The 22,941-nt window shown below is 41.5% G+C and overlaps 1 protein-coding gene across 1 annotated transcript; it reads right to left on the reverse strand.

Moving 5' to 3' along the window:
* Positions 1 to 604: 604 nt before the first annotated feature.
* sdcbp2 (syndecan binding protein (syntenin) 2) lies at positions 605 to 22,314 on the reverse strand. Its single transcript, XM_075476218.1, has 9 exons — positions 22,170 to 22,314; positions 16,073 to 16,124; positions 15,364 to 15,460; positions 11,751 to 11,851; positions 10,488 to 10,652; positions 8,533 to 8,708; positions 5,031 to 5,202; positions 3,753 to 3,844; positions 605 to 2,185 (listed from the first exon to the last, which is right to left on the reverse strand). The coding sequence occupies exons 2-9, from the start codon at positions 16,121 to 16,123 to the stop codon at positions 2,131 to 2,133; spliced, it is 909 nt and encodes a 302-aa protein (XP_075332333.1). The 5' UTR covers position 16,124; positions 22,170 to 22,314; the 3' UTR covers positions 605 to 2,130.
* Positions 22,315 to 22,941: the final 627 nt, after the last annotated feature.

Below are 22,941 nucleotides of genomic sequence, written 5' to 3' on the forward strand. Positions count from 1 at the left end.
GACTTGCTGCTATCAGTTGTGTGTTTTGCCTTTAAGTGATATTTTAGACTGGAACTACTACGCTGAGAAGACAATTCAACTTGGCTGTAAATGCAGGAGTTTTTTTTTTTAAATTTATTTTGAAATACGTGCTTTTATGTTGAAACAAGTAAAACAGGAAGTAGCGCCGATTAGCTCGTGAGCTTCACACAGAGACCGAGGAGCACCTAACGATGATGTTACCTGCTAGTTTATTTTTTATTTTATTACTCCATGCTTCGTGGTGTTTGCTGTAACTGTGTGAATGTGATGCATTCAACAGACTTTTACAATCATAAAACCCGCGTTAATGCGCGATAAAATATTTATCGGCGTTAAATAAATAACAAGTTAACGCGATAAGGTATGGAAGCCCATTTCCGCCACTTAATAAAAATAAATTTAGAAATATCTCATAAGATAATATCTCATAATTATGACTCAGTATTTTATAATTATGATAATATCTCATAATTTCGAGATAGTATTTCAAAATTTATTTTTATTAAGTGGCGGAAACGGGCTTCCATAATAACGATTTAATTGCCCAGCCCTAGTAAAAATCAAACAATGACTACCACACAACTTCTGTGAACAGAAAGACTTTATTTGTTTTACAATATTATCTTGGTTACATTCTTATATAAACTTAGATTTTTCTAGCATTTTTTTTTTTTTTTACAGAATGACAGCGATGTTTTATCAGATTGCATACCAAGAAAGTTAAAAGAGTACATGCATCCGAACATGAACAGCATTAAAAGGAGGATTTTTCTTTTATATTGAGAAGAAATTCACAACGGTGAGCGCCGCTCGGTTCGACTGCGCTCACCGGTCAAGGAAGGAATATTACCGAGGGAAGGCCTCTAACAACACGTAGCAGAGGACAACAGGTTCATCGTTTAGACCCATGATGTGGAACTGACATGCCATAATCTGAGCAGCTGCTTTTCAGCATCAACTTTAAGCTTTTTTATTTTCTGTTAAACATACAAGTTTGTTTCCATGAGTTCCCTCTTTAACAGGAGGCACCACAAACACAATTATTTAAAAAAAAACAAAAAAACAAACAAACTCAATTGCTGAAATGTTTACAGAAAAGACAACCTCTCATAAGGTTCATGGAAAGTGCACTTAGTGGGTCCGCCCCGGATCAGACCCCTCCAAACCAATTCCCTCCATTATCTGAAACACGAGACCATGAAATGCTTCACGACCTCCCGATCTGGAAACTTTCACTTTCTGGCTGCTCTGTTTTTGTAGGGCTGCTGTTCCCCAGGAATGTGCACACAGCGCTGCTTCTACCCGCAAACTCAACCCACCAGAGGCTGGAAATGTGTTGCAATATGTCGCCATCTGGTGGAGAAGGTGGAAAACTGCTAACATGTGACTATTCTGAATATTAGAATCTAGGGAGTATAACTGTCAGGGAGGGGGGGGATGCTAATAGTCACAATGCCAAAATAAACACTATCTTTTTACCAGTACATGGTATAAAAATAAAAGTTAAATCAATCCTACTGACACGGTAAAAATGGCTGTACACTGGAATCTAAGACAGACTTTTTCATACGAGGCCCCGGGTGTTAATTCAGCTCAGATTATTTACAGAGGCCGTGTGCAGGGGCTGAGAGCAACGCTGTAAATCTGCTTGTTTGGGGGCTCTGATGGCTGCCGGTCAGCTTTTTTTTTTTTTCTTTTTTTTACAGCATTCTGAAAAGGATGAACCGTCACTGACTCATCCCCTCACTGAGGAGGAAGCTCTGGACTCGCGATAGTGTGTGCATGTTCTTTTTTTAAAAGAAAACTTTGTACTGTCCTCGATACTGAATTTAAAAGAAAATAAAACACACAGACTACATATCAGACGACAGGGTAACCTATAGGCAGTAATAACGTCAAAAGAGAGGAGGAACAACAATTAAAAAAAAGAAAGGTCAAGAAAATATTGTAGAAAAAAGGCATCTCAAAAATATGTTAAAGATGAGGCAGGATGCAGAGGATGATTGTGATACAGGAGAGGTTTATGTGTAAGAACAGAGGGACAGAGAAAATATGACAGAATTATGTTTTCGTAGACATCCTGACAGTTTTCAGCCTTCCTGCTGGTCCTCACACCTCTGGGACAGAGTGATCCATGGCTGACCGCAGCAGACCGGTGGACATCCTGCAAAAATAACACCACACCCGTCAGCTTTCAAGGGAACGACCGCCCGCACAGTCCATCTTTAAAGGGCCATTTCACGCATGTAGCTCAGTTCAGCTTGTAAGTACTGAAGAAACGTTGAGCTGAACCGACAGGTGACCTGCTCCTTGGTGTTCTGTCTGTTAGATTCTGGGGACTTACGGTGGGTCCTTTTAAAAAAAAAACAACAACTGTCTTCTGGTGCTTCTGTAACGAGCAACACTGAGGTGTGTCTGCTTCATTTAAGTCATCCAAGCTTGTGATCTTTATAAGGAAAATATGTAGGTCTTCTTTTAGCTTCGGTTTATTACATTTGGTGCAAGGCTTCGATACAGATTGATTAAATATGGTGGTGGGCGCTGAACTTTGAAGAAATCAATAAATCAAATGAGACAATGATCAGATTAATCATTAGTGGCTGACTAACAGCTCAACCTCCTCTTTCAAACACTGAAATACTTCATGCCTGCTGTAACACTGAGTTATTCAGTTAGTTTTCTCTGAGGGTCTTTTATTTGTTAATAAAATCAAAAACACATCAGGTTACAGATATTTATCAAGTAAAACCTCCTGCGCTGGTGATCAAAAAAAGAAAGTTCAACGTGGTTATTCTGCCTCCTCAGCAGCATCATCCGAATCGAATCTGACCTCAGATATATTCACAAATCTAAAGTAAAAGAGGACAAACCCAGCGATGTCGTCCTCTGTGAGAAACGTATAAACTCTCTAACGCCTCTCTGCTCTTAATTGTGCTTTTTTTTTCAGTTTATATATCAGCGCTACTTTGCTTGATGATTAAACTACAACAGATTTAAACGTTCGTTAAATGTTCTGATCGGTGAGGCAGAGCGTTCGTGACAAAGCATTGGCAGTAAATGGTTAAAGGGATAGTTTGCCTCTTTTGACATGAAGCTTGTATGACATCCCATATGAGCAATATTATTTATGAACATTTTCTTACTCCCTGCTGCGTCCTGTGAGCCGAGTTCCAGCCTTGTTTTGGCGTTAATGAAGGTAGTCCGGCTAGTTGGCTGGGGCCACAAAAATAAAGCGTTTAGCTTCTCTAAATGCTAAATCTCTAAAATAATACATTTGCATCACAAAATCATTGTGCAGAAAAAAGTCAGACCTCACAATCACTTGGCGCTATTTTCTCTCCCTTCGTATCACTGCCTGCTGTGCAGACCGAGCAGCAAACACCGTAACAGGAGCAGCTGTCGGCAGGCGGCAGCACGCAGTGATACGAAGGGAGAGAAAATAGGGCAAGTGATTGTGAGGTCTCACTTTTCCCTGGAGAACGATTTTGTGATGCAAATGTATTACTCTTTTGAACGCATATTGTTTTGAGAAGCAAAACGCTTTATTTTTGTGGCCCCAGCCAACTAGCCGGACTACCTTCGTCAACGCCAAAACGAGGCTGGAACTCGGCTCACAGGACGCAGCAGGGGGTAAGAAAATGTTCATAAATGATATTACTAATACTGGATGTCATACAGCTTCATGTCAAAAGAGGCGAACTGTCCCTTTAAGGACTCGGCTAAAGTCTTACCTCTTAATCATGTGCTCATAGACGAACTTGGGCATGATGGTGATGGTCATGGTGGCTGAAGATGTGTTCAGAATGTCTTTGATCTGAGAATCCTGGAAGAGTTGGACAGAGACAGGTTGTACCATTAGAAACACATTCATTTTTTTTCTCCACTCATGTTGCAGTAGCAGCTCACGAGCTGTCAATCAAATGTACCCGCTCTACAGTTTTAAAACACAGCTGAAGATGTTTATTCCCCAAGTGTTTTTATATCTATTTTAATTTGATGTAATTCAAACCAACTTCATCACCTCTCCCAACGTGGAGCTAAACACCGCCCTCTAATGGCCGAACTCAGAAACTACACAAACAAAGAAAGCTGACAAAAACAGCTCGCCCCCAAACTTGTAACAGATATAACTTGAGGAACCCAATTTGATTTTAATCTGAAGTCTCATAAACTCTGTGTTACTCATTAGTTGTAATAACGAGCTTTGAGCTGAACTAAAAAAAAGTGCTTCAATTAACCAAAACTAGCAGCTAGTTTTAATTTTCCTGCTCACTGATGTTTGCTTATTATCAGTGTTAATGCTTAAAAAAAACATTAAAAAAAGCTTAAATAGTCTTTTGGAGCTTGAATGTGGACAATACGAAGCTTTTGTCTGCTTGGTGTTTTTTAACCAATTTTCTTATTTACTTGCTTTTAACTGTGTGTTTTAATTTTTATTCTATTTTTTTATTATCTTTAAATTGCTTGTTTTTATGCTGCTTTAAGCTGTTCTTTTATATGCCTTGTCTTTATGTTAAGCGCATTGATTTTCCTGTGGTATGAAATGCGCTATATAAATAAAGATGCCTCGCCTTTACATCCGTCTACATCTCACTGCAAAACATTCAAACTGATATAAGCTTTGGTGAAAGTGGTCGTTTTGCACAAGAGGAAGCATAGATGCGATCTAAGAAAAAGTCTAAGAACTAATAACACTAACCCGCAAACTGCAGCTCACTTTGAAGCTACTCAAACACCTTTACTGATACACAGAAGCTTCACAGACTCGGGTGTGATGAGAGCTGAACTTACTGAAAACTGCTGCAGGTTTTAGTCATTTCTGCTATTTTAGGAGGAATCCTCCTAATGCAAGCTTTTAAAAGAACAAAGTCATCCGCCGAACATGAGAAGTGCAAATATTCTGGACACGTTTCCGTTTTATTTTGTTGTTTTGGGTTTTTCTCTTCATGTTTTAAAACATGACAGAATACAGAAATGATGAACAATCTGCCCAAGAACAAGTGTCTCACCTTGAGTCCGATCACGTTCTGTCCGTTGATTTCACAGATGTAATGTTCAGTCAGCATGCCGTTACGGGCAGCGGAGCCGTCTTTGACCAGCGAGGTGATTCTACCGGACTTGTAGATAAAGCCCACGTGTCCAGAGCTGTCTTTGTGCATGGTGATTGTGCGCTGAAATGGTCTGGAGAAACACACACACATGCAGAGTGAAGCTTTGCTTTGAAATGTTTCCTGTAAATTTACAGAAAATGGCCAAAAAAAATAAATAAATAAATTGTGATACTTTCAACCCTACAGAGGCTAACAAAAGTATTCACCCCCCCTTGACATTTTTCTCTTTTTTGTTGCCTTAGTCCAGAGATACTCATTGCTTAAATTGGCAGCTCGCACAGTAGCTTATAACAATGTGGTAACAATAACAATACATTTTTTTCAAATAACATACAGCGAATGCTGCACAGTATTAAGTATTTTTATTAAGTTTGTGTTTTTGTAGTATTAAGTATTTTTATTAAGTATTAATTAAGGCTTAATGGTGTTTCCTAAAGGGGGCTCTGTTAAACCTGGCAACACAGCCCGCTTAAACCACCTCACACTTGACCGCAGAGCACGCTAGCTCCTTTAGCCAGCGAGAGATGCAGGCACCATGGATTGGTTTTTAATTCAAAAAGGGCAAAAACCAGAACAAAAACCATGCTCATCTTAAATGTCTCACTATGATTACAACAACAAACTACAAATACAACATGAAGAAAGTCAAGGACATGCATGCCAGCTTCCGCTCATCCCAGTATTAAGGTAAATGTGGTCTTAATTGAAAATGTATTGGCTGTTGTTTCTTTTTTGTGGGATGTTTTATATGTAGAAATTCATATTTGCAAAAGGGGGACTTAGTATGTTGTGGTAAAAGTGGCTCTTCCCTTGATTTTGCTCTGCCAATGTGGCTCTTGTGAAAAAAATAGTGAGTATCTCTGCCTTAGATCCTGGAGTCAGCTGCGACCCACTGTTCCACCAGGAAGTAAGGAATGCCCCGGAGGAAGACATTCAACAAGTCTGATAAAAACCGATCAGCAGCAGGCTACACCAGGCAGCCACATGGAGCAACATGGCCGACATTCGGTCGAGAAAATAGTGACAAACGTAAAAAAAAAAAAAAATTTAAAAACTCTACAATGTGCTCAACTGCTATTGAAATGTGAGGGTTTGGGTTGGTTTAGATGGCGAATATTGCCATCTTCTTCCATCTCTGCTCTCAGTAGCTGTTAGCTTGCCTCCCCCATAAGAATTCCTCCCAGCTTCTCCGAACAGAGAGCGGCTCCGACAGCCGCAGGTAAGGTACCACACAACCCAAAACTAGAAAAAGAACTGTCCCTTTTGTTCATTCTGCACCAGCTGCTGGTGAACAGGGATCTTTAAGTCCTGCCACAGATTCTCAGCTGGATTGAGGTCTGAGCTTTGACGTCTCCCCTTAAAGCACTCGAGTGTTGCTTTTAGCAGTGTGCTGAGGGTCATTGTCCTGCTGGAATGTGAACATCCATCCCAGTTTTTCCAGGTTTTCCTCAGGAAGTTCCCTGTATTCAGCACCATTACTCATCCCGGGAACTCTGACCAGTTTCCCAGCCCCTGTGGATGGAGAACATCCCCACAGCATGATGCTAACACCACCATCCTTCACTAGCCTCACCTCTTCCATACTCTATGTTCCTCTATTTATCTTAAATAAAAGGCAGTTAAGAGAATTAATAAGTTATCGAGTGGGAAACTATCCCAAACACATTTCCATTATTTGTAGAATCATGATCAGGAAAAAAAATAATGGCAAGACTAAAGGGAAAACACAAGTTCAGAAAACAAAAGAATAAAGGGAGCTGAGCTGCATCAAACATCAGCAGAGGGAGACAAACTGTTCTGCTGCCAATGAGTGACGGTAGCTGACAGTCACATGACTACAGACATCTGCTTGCAAGATGAGTCGTTAGCTCATGACCTCTTTTCTTTCAATCAACACTTATGAGCATTTAAACATTATTACTTTGAACTCGTTTACAACTAGATTCTAAAAGTAGGCTGTCAGCGAGCTTCACCTGCAGAGACTGTTCATGTCAACATTCAGGGTAGAATTTAAGATTCTTCTCCTCACATATAAAGCTCTTAATGACCGAGCTCCATCACATCTTAAAGATCTCATCGTTAGAAATTTTCCTAACAGAGCACTTCGCTCCCAAACTTGAGGTTCCCAGAGTTTCTAAACGCAGAATGGGAGGCAGAGCCTTCAGTTATCAGGCCCCTAAAAGTAGAATGGGAGGCAGAGCCTTCAGTTATCAGGCCCCTAAAAGCAGAATGGGAGGCAGAGCCTTCAGTTATCAGGCCCCTAAAAGAAGAATGGGAGGCAGAGCCTTCAGTTATCAGGCCCCTAAAAGTAGATTGGGAGGCAGAGCCTTCAGTTATCAGGCCCCTAAAAGCAGAATGGGAGGCAGAGCCTTCAGTTATCAGGCCCCTAAAAGTAGAATGGGAGGCAGAGCCTTCAGTTATCAGGCCCCTAAAAGCAGAATGGGAGGCAGAGCCTTCAGTTATCAGGCCCCTAAAAGCAGAATGGGAGGCAGAGCCTTCAGTTATCAGGCCCCTAAAAGCAGAATGGGAGGCAGAGCCTTCAGTTATCAGGCCCCTAAAAGCAGAATGGGAGGCAGAGCCTTCAGTTATCAGGCCCCTCTCTTGTGGAATAAGCTGCCAGTAAATGTCCGGGAAGCAGACACCCTTTCCACTTTTAAGACCAGGCTTAAAACTTTCCTTTCTGATAAAGCTTATAGTTAGGGATGGCTCAGGTGATCCTGAAACATCCCATAGTTAAGCTGCTATAGGCCCAGCCTGCTGGGGGAGCTCATCTGTCACACCTTTCCTCACTTTACTCTCTTTTTCCCCCGTTTAATTTCTCAAATGATATTATGTACATGTGACATTATTGCTGTCATTAACTCGTGTTTCCCTGTTCCAACAGGTATCCTTTGAATGGTGTTACAGTGGGTTTTTCCCTCTTTTCTGTCTTCTCAAACCCCAGCTGGTGGAGGCGGATGGCCACCCTTCCTGGTTCTGGTTCTGCCAGAGGTTTCTTCCTGTTCAAAGAGAGTCGTTCCTCTCCACAGTCACCTCAGGCACGCTCAGGACGGGAGATTGGACTGAAGACAAGTTTCTGTGCAATCTGTTGGTTTCCTTAGCTAGGAAATTGTTTTTGAATTGGCTCTATATGAATGAATTGGATTATTTTGAAATTAATCATGATTACAATGAATTGAATTCCATTTGGCTTGAATTGGACTTTATTATTTAAGTGCCTTGAGATGACATTTGTTGTATTTGGCGCTATATAAATAAATTGAATTGAATACTGCCTTCATTTTACTGCATGTTAATCTAACAGCAGGACAATGATACCTGTGATAGGCCACAGTGGAGGAAGTGGGTGCTTTTCTTAAGGCTGTTCTAATTTTTCTGCCTCGGTGTATTAAACGCTCACCTGTCCCTGACCACCATCTCAATGCGGGTCTCGGCCGCGGCCTTCAGAGCCTTGTGGGCCTTATCCACACTCCATCCGGCACAGTTCTGCCCGTTGATCTGAAGGACCTGGTCCCCGAAGCGCAGCCCGGCTAGGGCAGCGGGGGAGTTAGCCTGCACCAGCTGGACAAACACTCCCTGAGAGAGAGGAAGCCAATAAAACATCAAAGCCAGTCCGGGGAGGAAAGTGAGTAATGAAGGCAAAACGAAAGGTATTCCAGAGGAGGGAGGCAAGGACGCAGAGAGGGAAGGAGATAAGAGGTTCGTATGAAAGAAGAAAAGATGGTGAATCCCTGATTCAAGGTTAAAGTTTAAATCAAGTTTCTACAGTGTTTAATCTGCTGTCCGTGCATTGTAACAAACGATCTTACTGAAATGATTCAATTATCTGGACTCTGTCCTCTGACTGTACCGCAGTACAGTAAAAAAACGCATGTTTGCTTTGTGCCTCATGCTTATTACAAGCATTTTCAGAGTCAAGGTAAATACTGTCCTGTTGCCAACAGGATTTTATACTGAGTCACATGAACAAATCCAAAAAAAAAAAATCCTGATTGTTGTTGAAACGTTCAGTAAAGTTTCTGCACGAGTTCAATCATTTTCAAACAGACCTACACTGTAAATGAAACACAGGATGTTTTGGGCTTCTCATCCAGATTATCATTATTACACTTAAAGTAACATTGCAGAAGTAAAACTGGATCATTTAAAAAAGGAAAAATCTTGAAATAAGCAATTAATACCAAACATTAACTGTTCAGATTGAGGCCTGAATGCAGCGCTACCGTTACACGCCTCTCTGGAACATGCTGCTGTGTGTTGTTTAATTCATGCAAGGAACGCATGTGTATATGCTGTATGTTATCAATGAGATGCTGTTAAATGGCTTTGGTAATGCGTCGTATTGATATGCTAATAACGCTCGGCTGATGTAAAACAGATCAGAGGCTGAGTTGTACTCAGTTACCCGATACCGATCAATCAAAAAACCCTGATCACATACTTGAGATTGGATCGGGACACAATCAGTGGGGTTACATGGCACTGAAAGGATTGGATAATTGGCTAAATTACAATAAGAAGGAGTTGAGCGAGGGTAATTATCCTTGGATATATGGTGGTGAATGAATCGAATCAAACTCGGCATTTGAGAAAATGGCGAACGCAGAGCAAGATGATGCTACGTCCCTCTACATTTGGTCTGTGATGAGCTGCTTGTTGCACAAACGCGTTGCACAACGGAGCATTCTCCATCGCCTTGTTTGTTTCTTTCTGACGGCGACAACAACAGGAATATCATCTCTTCCGATTTCCGGTTCCCGACCCCGGGAAAAAATCTCGAGCATGCGCAGAACGCAAAGTCTAATTCACCACGTGCTTTCAACCGAGTTATCTCAGGGTCTTAATCCGATCCGATCCAATTTCTTGTCAGATTAAGGTGTCTACATGCACTTAATAACTCATTCTTATTGTAATTTAGCCAATTATCCGATCCTTTCAGTGCCATGTGACCCCACTGTGTGATACACATTATAAAGGAAAGATGATCAACACCAGTTACATCATGCTATCAGAAAATAATCTGGTGTATTGAAGCCAGTAAATTAACACTTTTATTATCGAGAAGACTGAGTTTAGAAACTTTTCAAAAAACTTAATTGAGTTTTAACTAAGAAACAAAAGCCAACATGTATTTCAGAGGGTAAAGAGACTAAAATGCTATTGATCAACATTGTAGTTGACAAAATGCACCGGGCGGACTTTAATGCACAAGATTACTGAGATCTGGGTCAGAGTGGAAGATGAGGGGGTGGATTTCTTCAGTCTTTGGCGTGGTGTCAAAAGACAAAGAAAAAAAACCCGCCTGCGCTGAAAATTATAACGAACACGAGTGCATGTGAACGAGCGCCGACTCACGTTATCGATGGCCCTGAGCCGGAGTCCAACCTTCTTGTCCTGGTCCTTACAGAGAATGATCTCTCGAAGCCCCGGACGGATCTCTGCCCTCCTGATGCCAATGTCTGCCCCGGTCACAGGCCGCACCATCCCCCCGACGCCCGAGCTGGAGGGCACCGCCACTTGCTGAGGTGGTGGAAGAGGGGGCAGAAAGAACAAGTGAGGGTGGCGGAGAGAAAGGGAGGTTTAAAAATTAAAGGTTGCATTAAAATTTGGCTCGAGATAAAAAGGAATGTTGCATGAAAAAGAGCTACGCGTGTGGGAGGATTCAATGTCATCTCCTCCTCCACCAGTCAATGTGATCACGGGTGCTTCAGGCACCTCTTTTGAAAAACTTCGACATGAATGTGCTTTGCAATTTAGGATGAAACAAATGAAAATATCAGAAAAATAACTGCGATGGTGTGAACAAATAGCTGAGGAAAAGATGATGAAATGCAGGCCGACAAGCTTGAGTGATGAAGGCTGCACACGCACACACGGGCTGCTGGAGGGGAGTGAAGAGCCCACACTCTCCCACACACTGCTCCAGGCCTGCAGTGAGTCATTCAGCGGGAACACACTGTTGTTCTGCTCCAACGACCAACTGAGAGGAATAGCTAAAAAATGCATTTCTCATCAAACATGGGCTGATTTGGGGCTACTAGTCTTCTCACTTTTTTTTCCTTTTTCGTTTGTTTAAAACCAAAAATCAAATCTACACAAAAGATAAGGATGTTAAAGGGATAGTTCGCCTCTTTTGACATGAAGCTGTATGACATCCCATATGAGTAATATCATTTATGAACATTTTCTTACCCCCTGCTGCGTCCTGTGAGCCGAGTTCCAGCCTCGTTTTGGTGTTGACGAAGGTAGTCCGGCTAGTTGGCTGGGGTTTAAAAAATAAAGCGTTTTGCTTCTCAAAACAATATGCGTTCAAAAGAGTAATACATTTGCATCACAAAATCGTTCTCCAGGAAAAAGTCAGACCTCACAATCGCTTGTGAACTCTTTTGAACGCATATTGTTTTGAGAAGCGAAACGCTTTATTTTTTAAACCCCAGCCAACTAGCCGGACTACTTTGTCAACGCCAAAACGAGGCTGGAACTCGGCTCACAGGACGCAGCAGGGGGTAAGTCGAATTTAATAAATGATTTTGCTAGTATGGGATGCAATACAGCTTCATGTCAAAAGAGGCGAACTATCCCTTTAATGATACTTCAAAGACACGAACAAATGCTTACGTTATCGGCCACGGGCACGAGGGCGAGGTTCCTCTGGACTTCATCGCTGTTGAGGGCCAGCCCCATGTAATCCCCGAGCTCCTCCAAGTTAGGATACAAACCTGTAGGAATGAGGAGACGGGTGAAAAAAAAGGAAGGAGATGGGGGCAGACAGGTGGTGAAAAGGAGAAAGAACATAGAGGAGTGGGGATACATAGAAGTCTTTCTAAACCACAAGCTAATCTGCCACCGACTCAAATGGTTTCTGTGAGCTCTTATTCAAAAACACATCTAGCCTCCACCCTTAATTCACAGAATCACAAACACTGATGCATTAGCCACACATCTGTAGCATTTTTAGATGATCTACTTTACCAACCACTTTATATTTCATTCCCTCCCTCCATCAGCATGCTTTAGAGCATTAAGCTCTCTGCTGGAGGACTGGTCAATGAGCAAGTATCCTGGCATCAGCATGAAGGCAAGCCATTAGAATCTAATACATCTATTAAATGTTTGCTTTGTTGTGTTTATGTGCGAGTCCACTCCTTCTGCCTTCCTGTTTATCCATTTAAAATATGAGACAGAGATTTGTGCTGCTCGTCATGGCTGTCTTTATTATTTTATCCTGGCAAAAGTCAAAGAAAGCACATATAAGGTAGGATATCAGATCTATATAATTCAGCTATTTAGAATTTACTGGAGAGTCACTGAAAGCTGATATTCAACCCATCAGTCCAGGTAAAAACTTTAAAAAAAAAAACATAAAATTTATCACCAGTTTCTTGATGCCACACAGATTAAATCAATGAGTTAATGACACAAATAATCATCTGATTAGTTTAAACAAACAACTGGAGCTCTACGTTTTTAATCCAGCACCATTATCGGAGTAGGTGTCTTGTCTTCAATTTTGTTTTTACAGGTGTAGCAGCTGGTTGTCTGATTTTTCATTGTTTTCTATGTTTGTCTCTTCATATTTCTGTTCCTTTTTTCCCCCTTCTTTGCTCTCCCTCTTTCTCTGTCCCCCGGTCCGGTTCGGCACTATCATTTGTTAAGTATTGTAACAAAAATAAATAAATAAATAAATAAATAAGGAGTTGATGGGCATCAAGGGGGAGCTTTACATTCATAAAGCTTCCCTTGGCATGGCAAATGTGTTTGGCATAAACTGTATTCAGATTACAATTCTGCTGCCATAATGCTGGACAGGACAAGGTTTTTTTTTTTTTTAAATGTGCATTTATAACCTTAAAATAACAACTGGGTGCTGTGTTAGAGAAACAAAATCTCAAGCTGGTTCCAAAACTCAGACCAAGACCTTCGGTCATTTCAAAGGGCTCCGTTTTGGGAAATCAAAAGCAACACCAGCTCTGGTCTCTTCTCTCTTTTTGCTGAAGGCTTTTTAACCAGAGAACATATTTTATTTGTAGAATCCAACATTTCAGGCTGCAGAGCAGGGACTCACATACACCAACATGCACACAGCTACCAAAACACACAACACTAAAGCTCAGATTGCAACACACACACACAAAGCCTTCCTCTTATTTCCTAACAGACGAAGGGGGCTTTAGCTTCAGTTCAAATCATGATAATTAGAATTATTATGAAGTAATGGTGGAACCGCTGACATGATGACTGTAAGTTATTGTTGTAAAGACATTTTACTGTAGAGAATCAGCTCAGAGACAACACTGCTTCAAAGATCAGCTTTTAAGGGAAATATATAAAGATCATCGGCCCAACATGGACGTGTCCACATGCATTTCTCATTCATGTGAATTGTGTTCTAACTACTCGATATATTCCAATTTGACTGTTTGAACTACCCAGAGCAACTGTAGACAGGAGAGGACTTCACAGATGGGAAGCGAGTTGCATTAGAAACAACACCGTGCAGAAAAACAGTCGAATTATTGTTTACATTGGTGGTCTGTGACCAGTGATGATAGCCCCCATCATTAAAGGGGGGAAAATCCTGCAAACTAGTGCACTTAACAAGTCAACTCAGCATATTATTCAGAATGGAGACGGCAAACACTTTATATCAACAGTTAGCCGGTTGTTCACCACCTGAAGTCTCCCTTAAAAAGAGACAAAAGCAGAAATGATATAAATCAGCAGTTACATAACAGTAACAGGAAGTAGATCTTTGTCAACACATTATTAATGTAACAATCACTTGCTATGATGTAGACCCATGTCTTAAAGGTATAGTTTTCCTCTTTTGACATGAAAAATCGTTCTCCAGGAAAAAGTCAGACCTCACAATCGCTTGGTGCTATTTTCTCTCCCTTCGTATCACTGCCTGCTGTTTAGACCGTGCAGACAGAAGTGCAGACCGAGCAGCAAACACCGTAACAGGTGTGGCTGTCGGCAGGCGGCAGCAGGCAGTGATATGAAGGGAGAGAAAATAGCGCCAAGCGATTGTGAGGTCTGACTTTTTCCTGGATGAACGATTTTGTGATGCAAATGTATTACTCTTTTGAACGCATATTGTTTTGAGAAGCAAAACACTTTATTTTTGTGAGCCCAGCCAACTAGCCGGACTACTTTCGTCAACGCCAAAACAAGGCTGGAACTCGGCTCACAGGACGCAGCAGGGGGTTAGAAAATGTTCATAAATGATATTGCTCGTATGGAATGTCATACAGCTTCATGTCAAAAGAGGTGAACTATCCCTTTAAGTCGAATAGATTTGAATTACTACTCACTTGAACCACAGATTCACTCCACCACAGCTGCCTAAAATCTGCCCCCAAACATTTACACATAGTTCTGGCGACGGTACGGAAAATGATGAGCAAGGAAAAACGTCCAACTACACAATCACTGAAAAATGCAGAGTGTTGTTCAACTTGTGCTCCTACAAAGCCCCCAAATTCAAAACTAAGATGTTTTAGAAATCTGCTCTCTGAAGCTCTGATGTCAATCTGAACCCCCCCATTTCACCTCCCTCTCCGTTACTATCCTCTTTTTGCCTCTCCAGCTCACTCAAACACCCCAGGGTCTCGCCTCCGCCCCCTCTCACCCTGTCCCGGCTCAACTGCCAGAGCCAGTTGTCATGGTGACTCAAAGCGAGCTCTGCCGAGATAAAAACAAAAGAATAAAAGCTCACAGGACTTTGCATCCAAATGGGGAGAAGCTAAACTGAATGAGTGGGAGAACGGGAGACGGGGGAGAAGTGAATGAAGACAGGCAGAAATCCTGCAGTCTGTAGCACCGTTGCACGTCTTTTGCCTATTTTTGTTCTTTTATGGAGGTTCTTATGTGGCTTACTGCAAGTCTACTTTCACACAAGAATTATATGGGGAAAAATTACAATAAGATAAAGAAAAGAAAAGCCATAAAAAAGGGAAACAGGGAAATCATATTAGGTGAAGGGCGTCCATTTCTTTCTCTCATCTCCCAGATCAGTTATCACACTCAACAAGCTTCTTATCCACTGCCTCCCCCTCCTTTTACGGCAAAATTTTAAGACAAACAGCACAGAATCAGAATCACAGACACTCTCAGCAAGAAACATGATATCAGTTTAAACAAAAAGATAACAGGAAAGGTGGTTCTGTAGCAAAATGTCAACAGTATCAACCAGAAAATACTTTATGCACACAGTATACGTGAGACTCACCGGATCCTGGCATCCCTGCAGCGGCAAGCTGAGGTTGGTAGGTTCCCTCAGTGATGGCTGGCATGGGGGTGGTAGTCTGGGCAAACTGGGCCTGAGCCTAGAAAATAATCAGAAGCACCAGTCAACTGGAAGCACTCTGGAATGATGGTTTTCTGAATACTGAATTAAATCAAATTCTCTTTAACACAAATACAAATGAGAAGATAAACAAATAATTCAACTCTGTGAATGAATCTTTTTTGTTTCTTACAGCCTGAAAATAAATGGAAAACCGTCTTTTCTATAAGTCAAGAGTTAAGATCTATTGTGGTGCTCAAGGCTACACGCTTTCATACACAGCATATTCACTTTAGAATAAGTGGATGTGAAATCTGAGATATAATCTGAGACATTTTCTAAACTTGTATAAAGGCCACAGCCTCTGAAATCAACTGCTTTTAGAGGCTGTGATGTGTTGACAGAGCAAAAATTTGAAGAAAAAAGGGTTATTTTAGGGATAATCTGTGCATTCTGAATGGGCCAAATATTTACCCATATATTTGGAACATTTCTCAGTTTCAAAGATACAGCTGCTTCCTTTTGCCACGTGTTAAAGAAGCATCCATTTCTTCTTATAATCACGCCCGAAGGCAGTGAGATAGTCAGCAGCCAGGCTAATTATCTCCCCGTAAAAGGTTCAAATAGATTCACATCAACAGACTCGTCTTACCTTGATGACCTTGTCGACCTTAAGGTCCTCGAGGGATGGATACAGGGACATGCTGAGGAGAAAAACACAAACAAACAGCTGTGAGTGGAGAGCATATCTGCAAGAGATAGCAACCCCGCCAGATGAGCCACACCAGACTCCCAACAAGCAACTCCTCGCATTACCTCTAAACTTAAGCTATATTTTGTGACAGCTTTAGATCAAATTACTCTGCGAGAGCATGAAATCAGGCATGTACTTTAGGGCTGTAGCGATACACTAATCTCACGATACACTTAGATCATTTTCTGGGGGAAAAAAAGGGGACAGTGTGATTTGACATGAATCGTCCCTGATTGGACCGGTGGTCCGTCCTTTGAACTGGAAGGAAAACACCGCCAGTCAAACAGAAACAAACGCACGTCACAAACGTGAGAGCTGTGCACTTTGTAACATTTTTATGAAATAATTTATCACTGTTTTGTATAATGTGACCCCCTGCCATTGTATTGTATTACCTTAATGTTCTGTGTTTTCACTAATTGTAACGTCTGACTTTTCAATAAAGTTTGCTTTTTAAAAAAAATAATTAAAAATCGATACTTGCGGCTGATTTTTTTAAAATAATTTTATAATAATAATATCAATATATATCTCAGTATCGATAAAATTGCTCAGCCCTAATGTACTTAAAGAATGTTTGACATGCATTCGGCATGAAGTAATTTCAATCGAGTTAAACTTTAAAATAAATCAGGCCACGTTGCAGAAATATCCGATAAATGATTAATCTTTTCAATTATCTCTGACCTTAAACACTCTCTGACTGCGGCTCCTTCTGTGAGGAATTACTGCTCGCCTTTATCGTATACGACAGTAAATCAGGTACGATTACCTCTTCATTTTTCTCGTCGGTTTCTAAATTTATGACATATTAAGACAAAATAATCAATAATGCAAAATGATCTGCAGATCAGTCATTAACAAGCTTAAATTTGAGCTGAATTTACTTTAAAAATGTTTAATGCGCTACAACTAGAAGTGAGAATTACTGATTAAATCTATTTTAGGGATCTTTAAAGATCAAATAAATTATTTTAAACCAGTCAGAATTAGTGCTACACAGGACCAAACATCTCACACTTCATATCATAATACTGGTTTAGCCTTTGTACATTAACACAGATCTATAAATAGAATCTGTGTACCTGGCAAATGCATCCAAGATAAGACAACCCAAAGCCCACATTATCAAAGTAGAGTTAACTGCAAAGAGGAGAGGAGTGGCACAAAGTCAGGTGCACGTCAAAGTCTACAACTTCATCCTGACGTCACCATGGCTGTGTTCGTAACCACATACTTCTCCTACTACTCCTAGTAACTTTTTGAGTTATTATGCAAGTTTTAGTAAGAAGTTCCCGGATGCATACTAGATTCGCCGAAATGTTGGGTATGCATCATGAGGTTACTACTCATACTCAAACTACCCAAGGGTAGGTTCACTTCCTGTTTTCAAAACAAAAGCACCGATTGTATCTTAATGGCTTTGCCTACGAGAAAAGGCAACAGGTATTTTATTTTGTGAAAATAACCGGAAGCGCGTTGCTCACTGCGGCTAGCTTTAGTAGCGCCGGATTCGTGGGAACAAAATAGTAAATAGCCGGTATTTAGTCAGATTTTCAACACGTTGGGGATCTAAACGACTACTTTCTCGCCTGAAACTGTTTCAAATGTTGCAAAAGTTTACAGAGTTTAGAGCTTAAGAGAAATCAGCTTCAGGCCGGCTGATCTCGGCTCGGGCAGGAGCGAAATGCATTGTGGGTAACGCTCTGCATACTGTCTGATCGATAAGTATGCAGAATGGAAGTATGTAGTATGCGGTTTTGAACACAGCCCATGTCTTATTTCTTCCTGCTGTTGTGCAAAATAATAAATAAAAAAAAGGTGAACTTGTGTGTTGACTGGACCTGAAGTGCTTTAAATCAGGTGGTAGGAACATGTAGGACAAAGGACAAACGCTCCGCAGAAGTAGGACAAGAAGGAGGGGACATTCTTCTTCATGAGGAGACAGGCTTGGTAATATAGGCAGCTTACACAAAGCACAGGCTGCCTCAAAACATAATCCATAAGCAAACAGGGGTGGAGGGAAGAACAAACGCATTAGCAGCGGGTGATGGCTCGGGGTTCTGTGATGCTATTAACCAAGATGATAATGCATCCAAGACAAATTAAACCCAGAAGTCATGAACGCAGACGGCAGCCAGGAGAGGAATGAGGAAATGAAAGCAAGCAGCCAACTGATCGAGGTTATGAAACAGCGCAGCAGAACGGGGTGTGACACCCAGCAGGATGATCACAGGTGACAAAAACAAGCATGTCTGACGTCTGTTAATGGAGTCAGCTCATTCGCTTTGATGTTCTCTAACACTGAGGCTCACGTTTCGCCCTGGATTTAAAATGAAGGCAGCGACAGCTTCCAGAAAACACAGGGTTAGCATTAAATAAATAAATAAATCATAGGTCCAAAGCATAAGAAGCACTAGAGGCAGCATCCTGCTTGTTTAGTGACCTTTGTCCTGGAGCATGAAACAGGCCTTAAAAGTCAGACCCGAACCGGCCTGTGCCCGAAAGAACTCGACCCGTGCCCGGCCCGTTTTGATTGACAGCTTTGTAGAGCCCTGACCCATTTTTAGCCCGACATTTTTCAAATGTGCGAATATCTTATCAGTCAATAATGAATCATTGTATTAGTTATTCTCATCGTCAATATGGTCAAAACTTTTCCACACCTCCGACCTTGCATTTGCTTGCTCAACCAACACGAAATCACCACTAGCTAATCGCCGTTTCACTTCTGCGACATCCATTTTGCATCTATGCGTATAAATAGAACTGTGGCGTTCTCACAGCCACTGCGGGTTCTTTCAGCTGTTAGACTATGGATGACTGAGACCTTGTGGCAGTGTCATGCTTTTATTCTTTTCTTTTTGCTCGGCGATCGGCTCTTTCAGCGCGGCCTCCTTCCTGCGCTTTGAGCCAGTTTGTTCTCCTTCTCTTCCCTGTCTGGTTCCAGCACGCTACTGTGTTTTATAAAGGAGAGTGATTAGACAAGTGGATGCTGGTGTACTAATCACTCACCTGGTGCCGCTCCCCTGAGCTCTCTCCACACCTCTCTCCTGCAGCTGATGCACCACGCCCCCTCCACAAGAACGTTATCACACAATTGTTTATTTACCGCGCAAATAACGGTTTTTAGCCCGGCCCGATTAAAATAATAAAAGTAGGGCCCCGAACCCGCGGGTCCCGTCGGGTCCCGTCGGGTTCGGGCAAATATTCCCAGCTCTACTTTGTCCCCTTTCTCCACTTCTTTTCAACATACCTCTGCTTTAGAAACATAAACTTCTTCCTCTCTTCTAGTTAAAGCTGGGTCAATATATGTGTGTTATATGTAAGATTGATGGGATGACAGAGGAGTAAAAACTGTCCAGAGCATGAATAACGCGTGTCTCTGAATCAGTTTAAACCTCCCGAGACATGTTCAGATGAAATAAGTTTAAAAGCTGTTCGTGTTCTTCTTTTAACACAGTTTTGCATCAACTTCCTTGTTTTGTCATTTTCATAAACAAATTAAACTCATACCTATAACACACAGAATGCACAAGCTTACCTAATTCTTCTCTTTCTTGACTCATTAATGTAACTAAAATATAATTCTTATTTTTCTAATTAAATCAAAATGGCTCGTGTGGCCCCTGTGAAGACATGAAAACACGACCTCAGATGTGAACACATGTTCACACGGCCAAAGCATTAGCCGTGTAATTATTTTTCCCCACACTACGCCTCACTGACTTCCAGCAACAAACAATTATTATGTTGCGAGCTGCGCAATGCTCACTACTTTAAAGACTGTGAGCTCCATGGAAGTTAGAAAAGTGGTTCCTGTAAGTTGTTTGTACAGTGTAAAAGCTGACCAAACCACAGAGGAACTCAACTTGGCCAACTCTGGTGGCTGAAGCAGGAAAAAAAGCTAGTGCGGCAAAAATAAAATGTAAGTTTGTAGCTAAAGTAAAAGGCTGCTGGAACGTCTGCAGGTCTAATCCTACCTGATTACTTTGAAGAACATTGAAGAACAGCATCCTCAGCTTAGTTCTGATATAAAATATGTTTATTTTCTGGTCACAAAAGCATACTCTTATCACTTTGTTATCTACAGCCTTACAATAGGGTGGAGAACTTAATTATCACCTTTTAAAAGACAAAAAAACGTGGATACCAACTAAAGTCGCCACACTATGACGACACAACACATACGGAAATACTTCTATGTAAATATTAGTTTTTCGCCTTCTCTCTATGCTAATAAAACACTGCCACTGAAGTTGTGCTACAAGAGGAAAACAATACCAGCAATGCCAGGCAAATTAAGATTTCTGTGGATTACTGAATAGTCGGTCAAGTCAGCACTGTGAAAGACACCAAACCGATAAGATCAGGGTTTCTAAAAACAGAGGTAAAACTTGCCCACACTTCGACGACCGTGTGCAAGGATCACAAAACGTGTGGGAAGATCTCTTCCTCAGTAAGAAAGAGGAAAAGAAAGCAACGGAGGGGGGCGGCGTAACATAAAAAAACAGACCGAATGTGTCAAGTTAGAAAATTAAAGACTTGCTGTCCTCCATATTGACTAAACCAAACAAAGTGTTTCAAAAAAATACGAGTCCACGTATGTGTCCAGTGTGTACACAACGGCGTCATGCGTGGTGGGAGATTCATTTTCACACCACTGGATAAAAAAAATGCGTCGAGTTCCTAAAATAAGCAAACCACTTGCCCACAATCTCATCCCTGTGCCACCTCACTCTTCCAGCTACTTCAGCCACTACTCCATTCTATTCTTCTCAGTCCTCACAGACAAGTGCATCATTGTGTTAGTGGACACAGAAGGAGCATTTTAATACGTCCTTCTGTTTACTTTGCAGCGATGTGTTTGCTTGCTTTGTATTCCTCTCTCGTACAGACCTGCAGGCTGGACATGAATAAGTCTGACATACCCTTATCCTGGAGTCTTTTTTTCTGCAGCTGCAGTGGACGAAACACAGTGGATGCTAATATTACTTTAAATGTAAGGGTGAAATCAGGGGAAACGGTGTCATTCCTTGTTGAAAATTGTTGCGCTCAACACAAGAAAAACAAAGAACTTCATCCAAGTATGACTGTGAACCGGAAACAGCTGCCACTTAAATGCAGTGAAATATAGTAGTAGAAATACTCTGACAAAGTGCCTCCGAGGATCAATTCAGTTTTTTTCCACTGCTGCTACTTAGCCTAGAAAGTGGCAAACCAATCCAGAAGCTGTGTGCAAAGTGGAAAACTAAATTCAGTAAGCTTGAGCGAATTGGTTTCATCCAAGAATGTGGTCCTTTTGGCAGCTTTTTCCAGCCTAATGACACGGCTGGGAAAGAGAGGGTAAAGGAAAGAAGAAGGGAGGAAAACTGACCCACACCTTCCCTACTGTACCTGTTAAATATAACCTACCACGTTAGATCATATGAAGTTCATAACATACATAACATCCTTTATATGAAAAGGCAACCTAAGCTGCGGAGTTATTGCTATGACAACCCGGCTCAGAGATAATACGAAGGGCGTTAGCTTGATTACAACAGAATACAACAGAACAAACTCACATCTTTAACACTCTTATAATCATTTTATTAGGGCGAACATCTGCGTACAGTCTAATACAAAACTACTGTTGCCTCTCAGCTATTTGAGACTGGAGTTAAGACCCCAAAAATGTTGCAAATCACCGTTAGCTAACGTTACTGCAGTCATTAAAAATTAACGGGCTTCCAGGTAGCATAGCAAGACGCACTAATAGTGTACAGTGATGTGCCAGCTAGCAAGTTACTGAAAAAAAGAGAGCGGTTTAAGGTCTGTAAATGAGGACAAAACGAGCCGAGTTCCGGAGCAGACCGTCTTTGTTCCGACATAAACAGCAGGAAGGCGGAGAGCTAGCCGTAACGACGTTAGCTTTTTGGGTAAACGAAACCCCCCATATAAGAGTTATCGCCAGTAAACATTCGCCACCATAATTGGGTCAAAGCAGACTCACCTGTAAAATTGAGGCGGTGATGTCGGCTCAAAAACTTCTCGGAGAGCAACGTATTCCTTTATTTCTCTGTTTGTTCGTGGCTACGGTTCTCCGTCGCTGAAACCTGAGGGGGACTTCTGGAAAGTGATGTCACTGCTGGTTTCCTGCTCGTACTGACCACGTCAATCAGTGTTGGCGCCCTAAGACACGCCCCCCGTGTCGGTCACATGAACCTTGCTCGCGGTTACGCTCTTTATTTGTGGCAGACTCGTGACTGTGGTCACCATTTGGACTTATTTAATGCTCAGATGAGGCTTGTGAATCAGCAGGTCTGTAAGTACACATCACATGTCTCAGTTCCATAACATGCTTCCTTAGAAAACACGTGTTTGAAATATTTTAAAATATTATTCCCACTGGGAAACTGGGCCAGTAGTAAAATTGAGCTGTGTATTTCTTTTTGTGACTTTAAATATAAAGTGCAATATGAGCACAGATGTGTTCTGATCAATCTTTTTTTTTTTTAATTTACCAGGTTACTGGTTAGTTTCTGCTGTAGGTCCCGAGGCAAACAGTCACTTGCAAACAATATCTGCTAGTAACATGAATGTTGGGTCTAAAGAACCTCAAAATGATCTGTTCAGGGATGTTAAAGGGATATGTTTTCCTCTTTTGACATAAAGCTGTATGACATCCCACAGTAGCAATATCGTGCATGAACATTGACTTACCCCGGGGGTAAGTCAATGTTCACAGGATGCTGCAGGGGGTATTACCCCCTGCAGCATCTTGT

The sequence above is a fragment of the Odontesthes bonariensis genome, chromosome 10, assembly GCF_027942865.1.
Source record: "Odontesthes bonariensis isolate fOdoBon6 chromosome 10, fOdoBon6.hap1, whole genome shotgun sequence".
NCBI lineage: Eukaryota > Metazoa > Chordata > Actinopteri > Atheriniformes > Atherinopsidae > Odontesthes > Odontesthes bonariensis.

Coding starts and splice junctions, on each gene's coding strand:
- sdcbp2 (XM_075476218.1), bottom strand. CDS start 16,123: ATGTCCCTGTATCCATCCCTCGAGGACCTTAAGGTCGACAAGGTCATC. Junction 11,852..15,363: donor TGCAGGGATGCCAGGATCCG/GTGAGTCTCACG, acceptor TCATTCCTACAG/GTTTGTATCCTAACTTGGAG. Junction 10,653..11,750: donor TCGTGCCCGTGGCCGATAAC/GTAAGCATTTGT, acceptor CCACCACCTCAG/CAAGTGGCGGTGCCCTCCAG.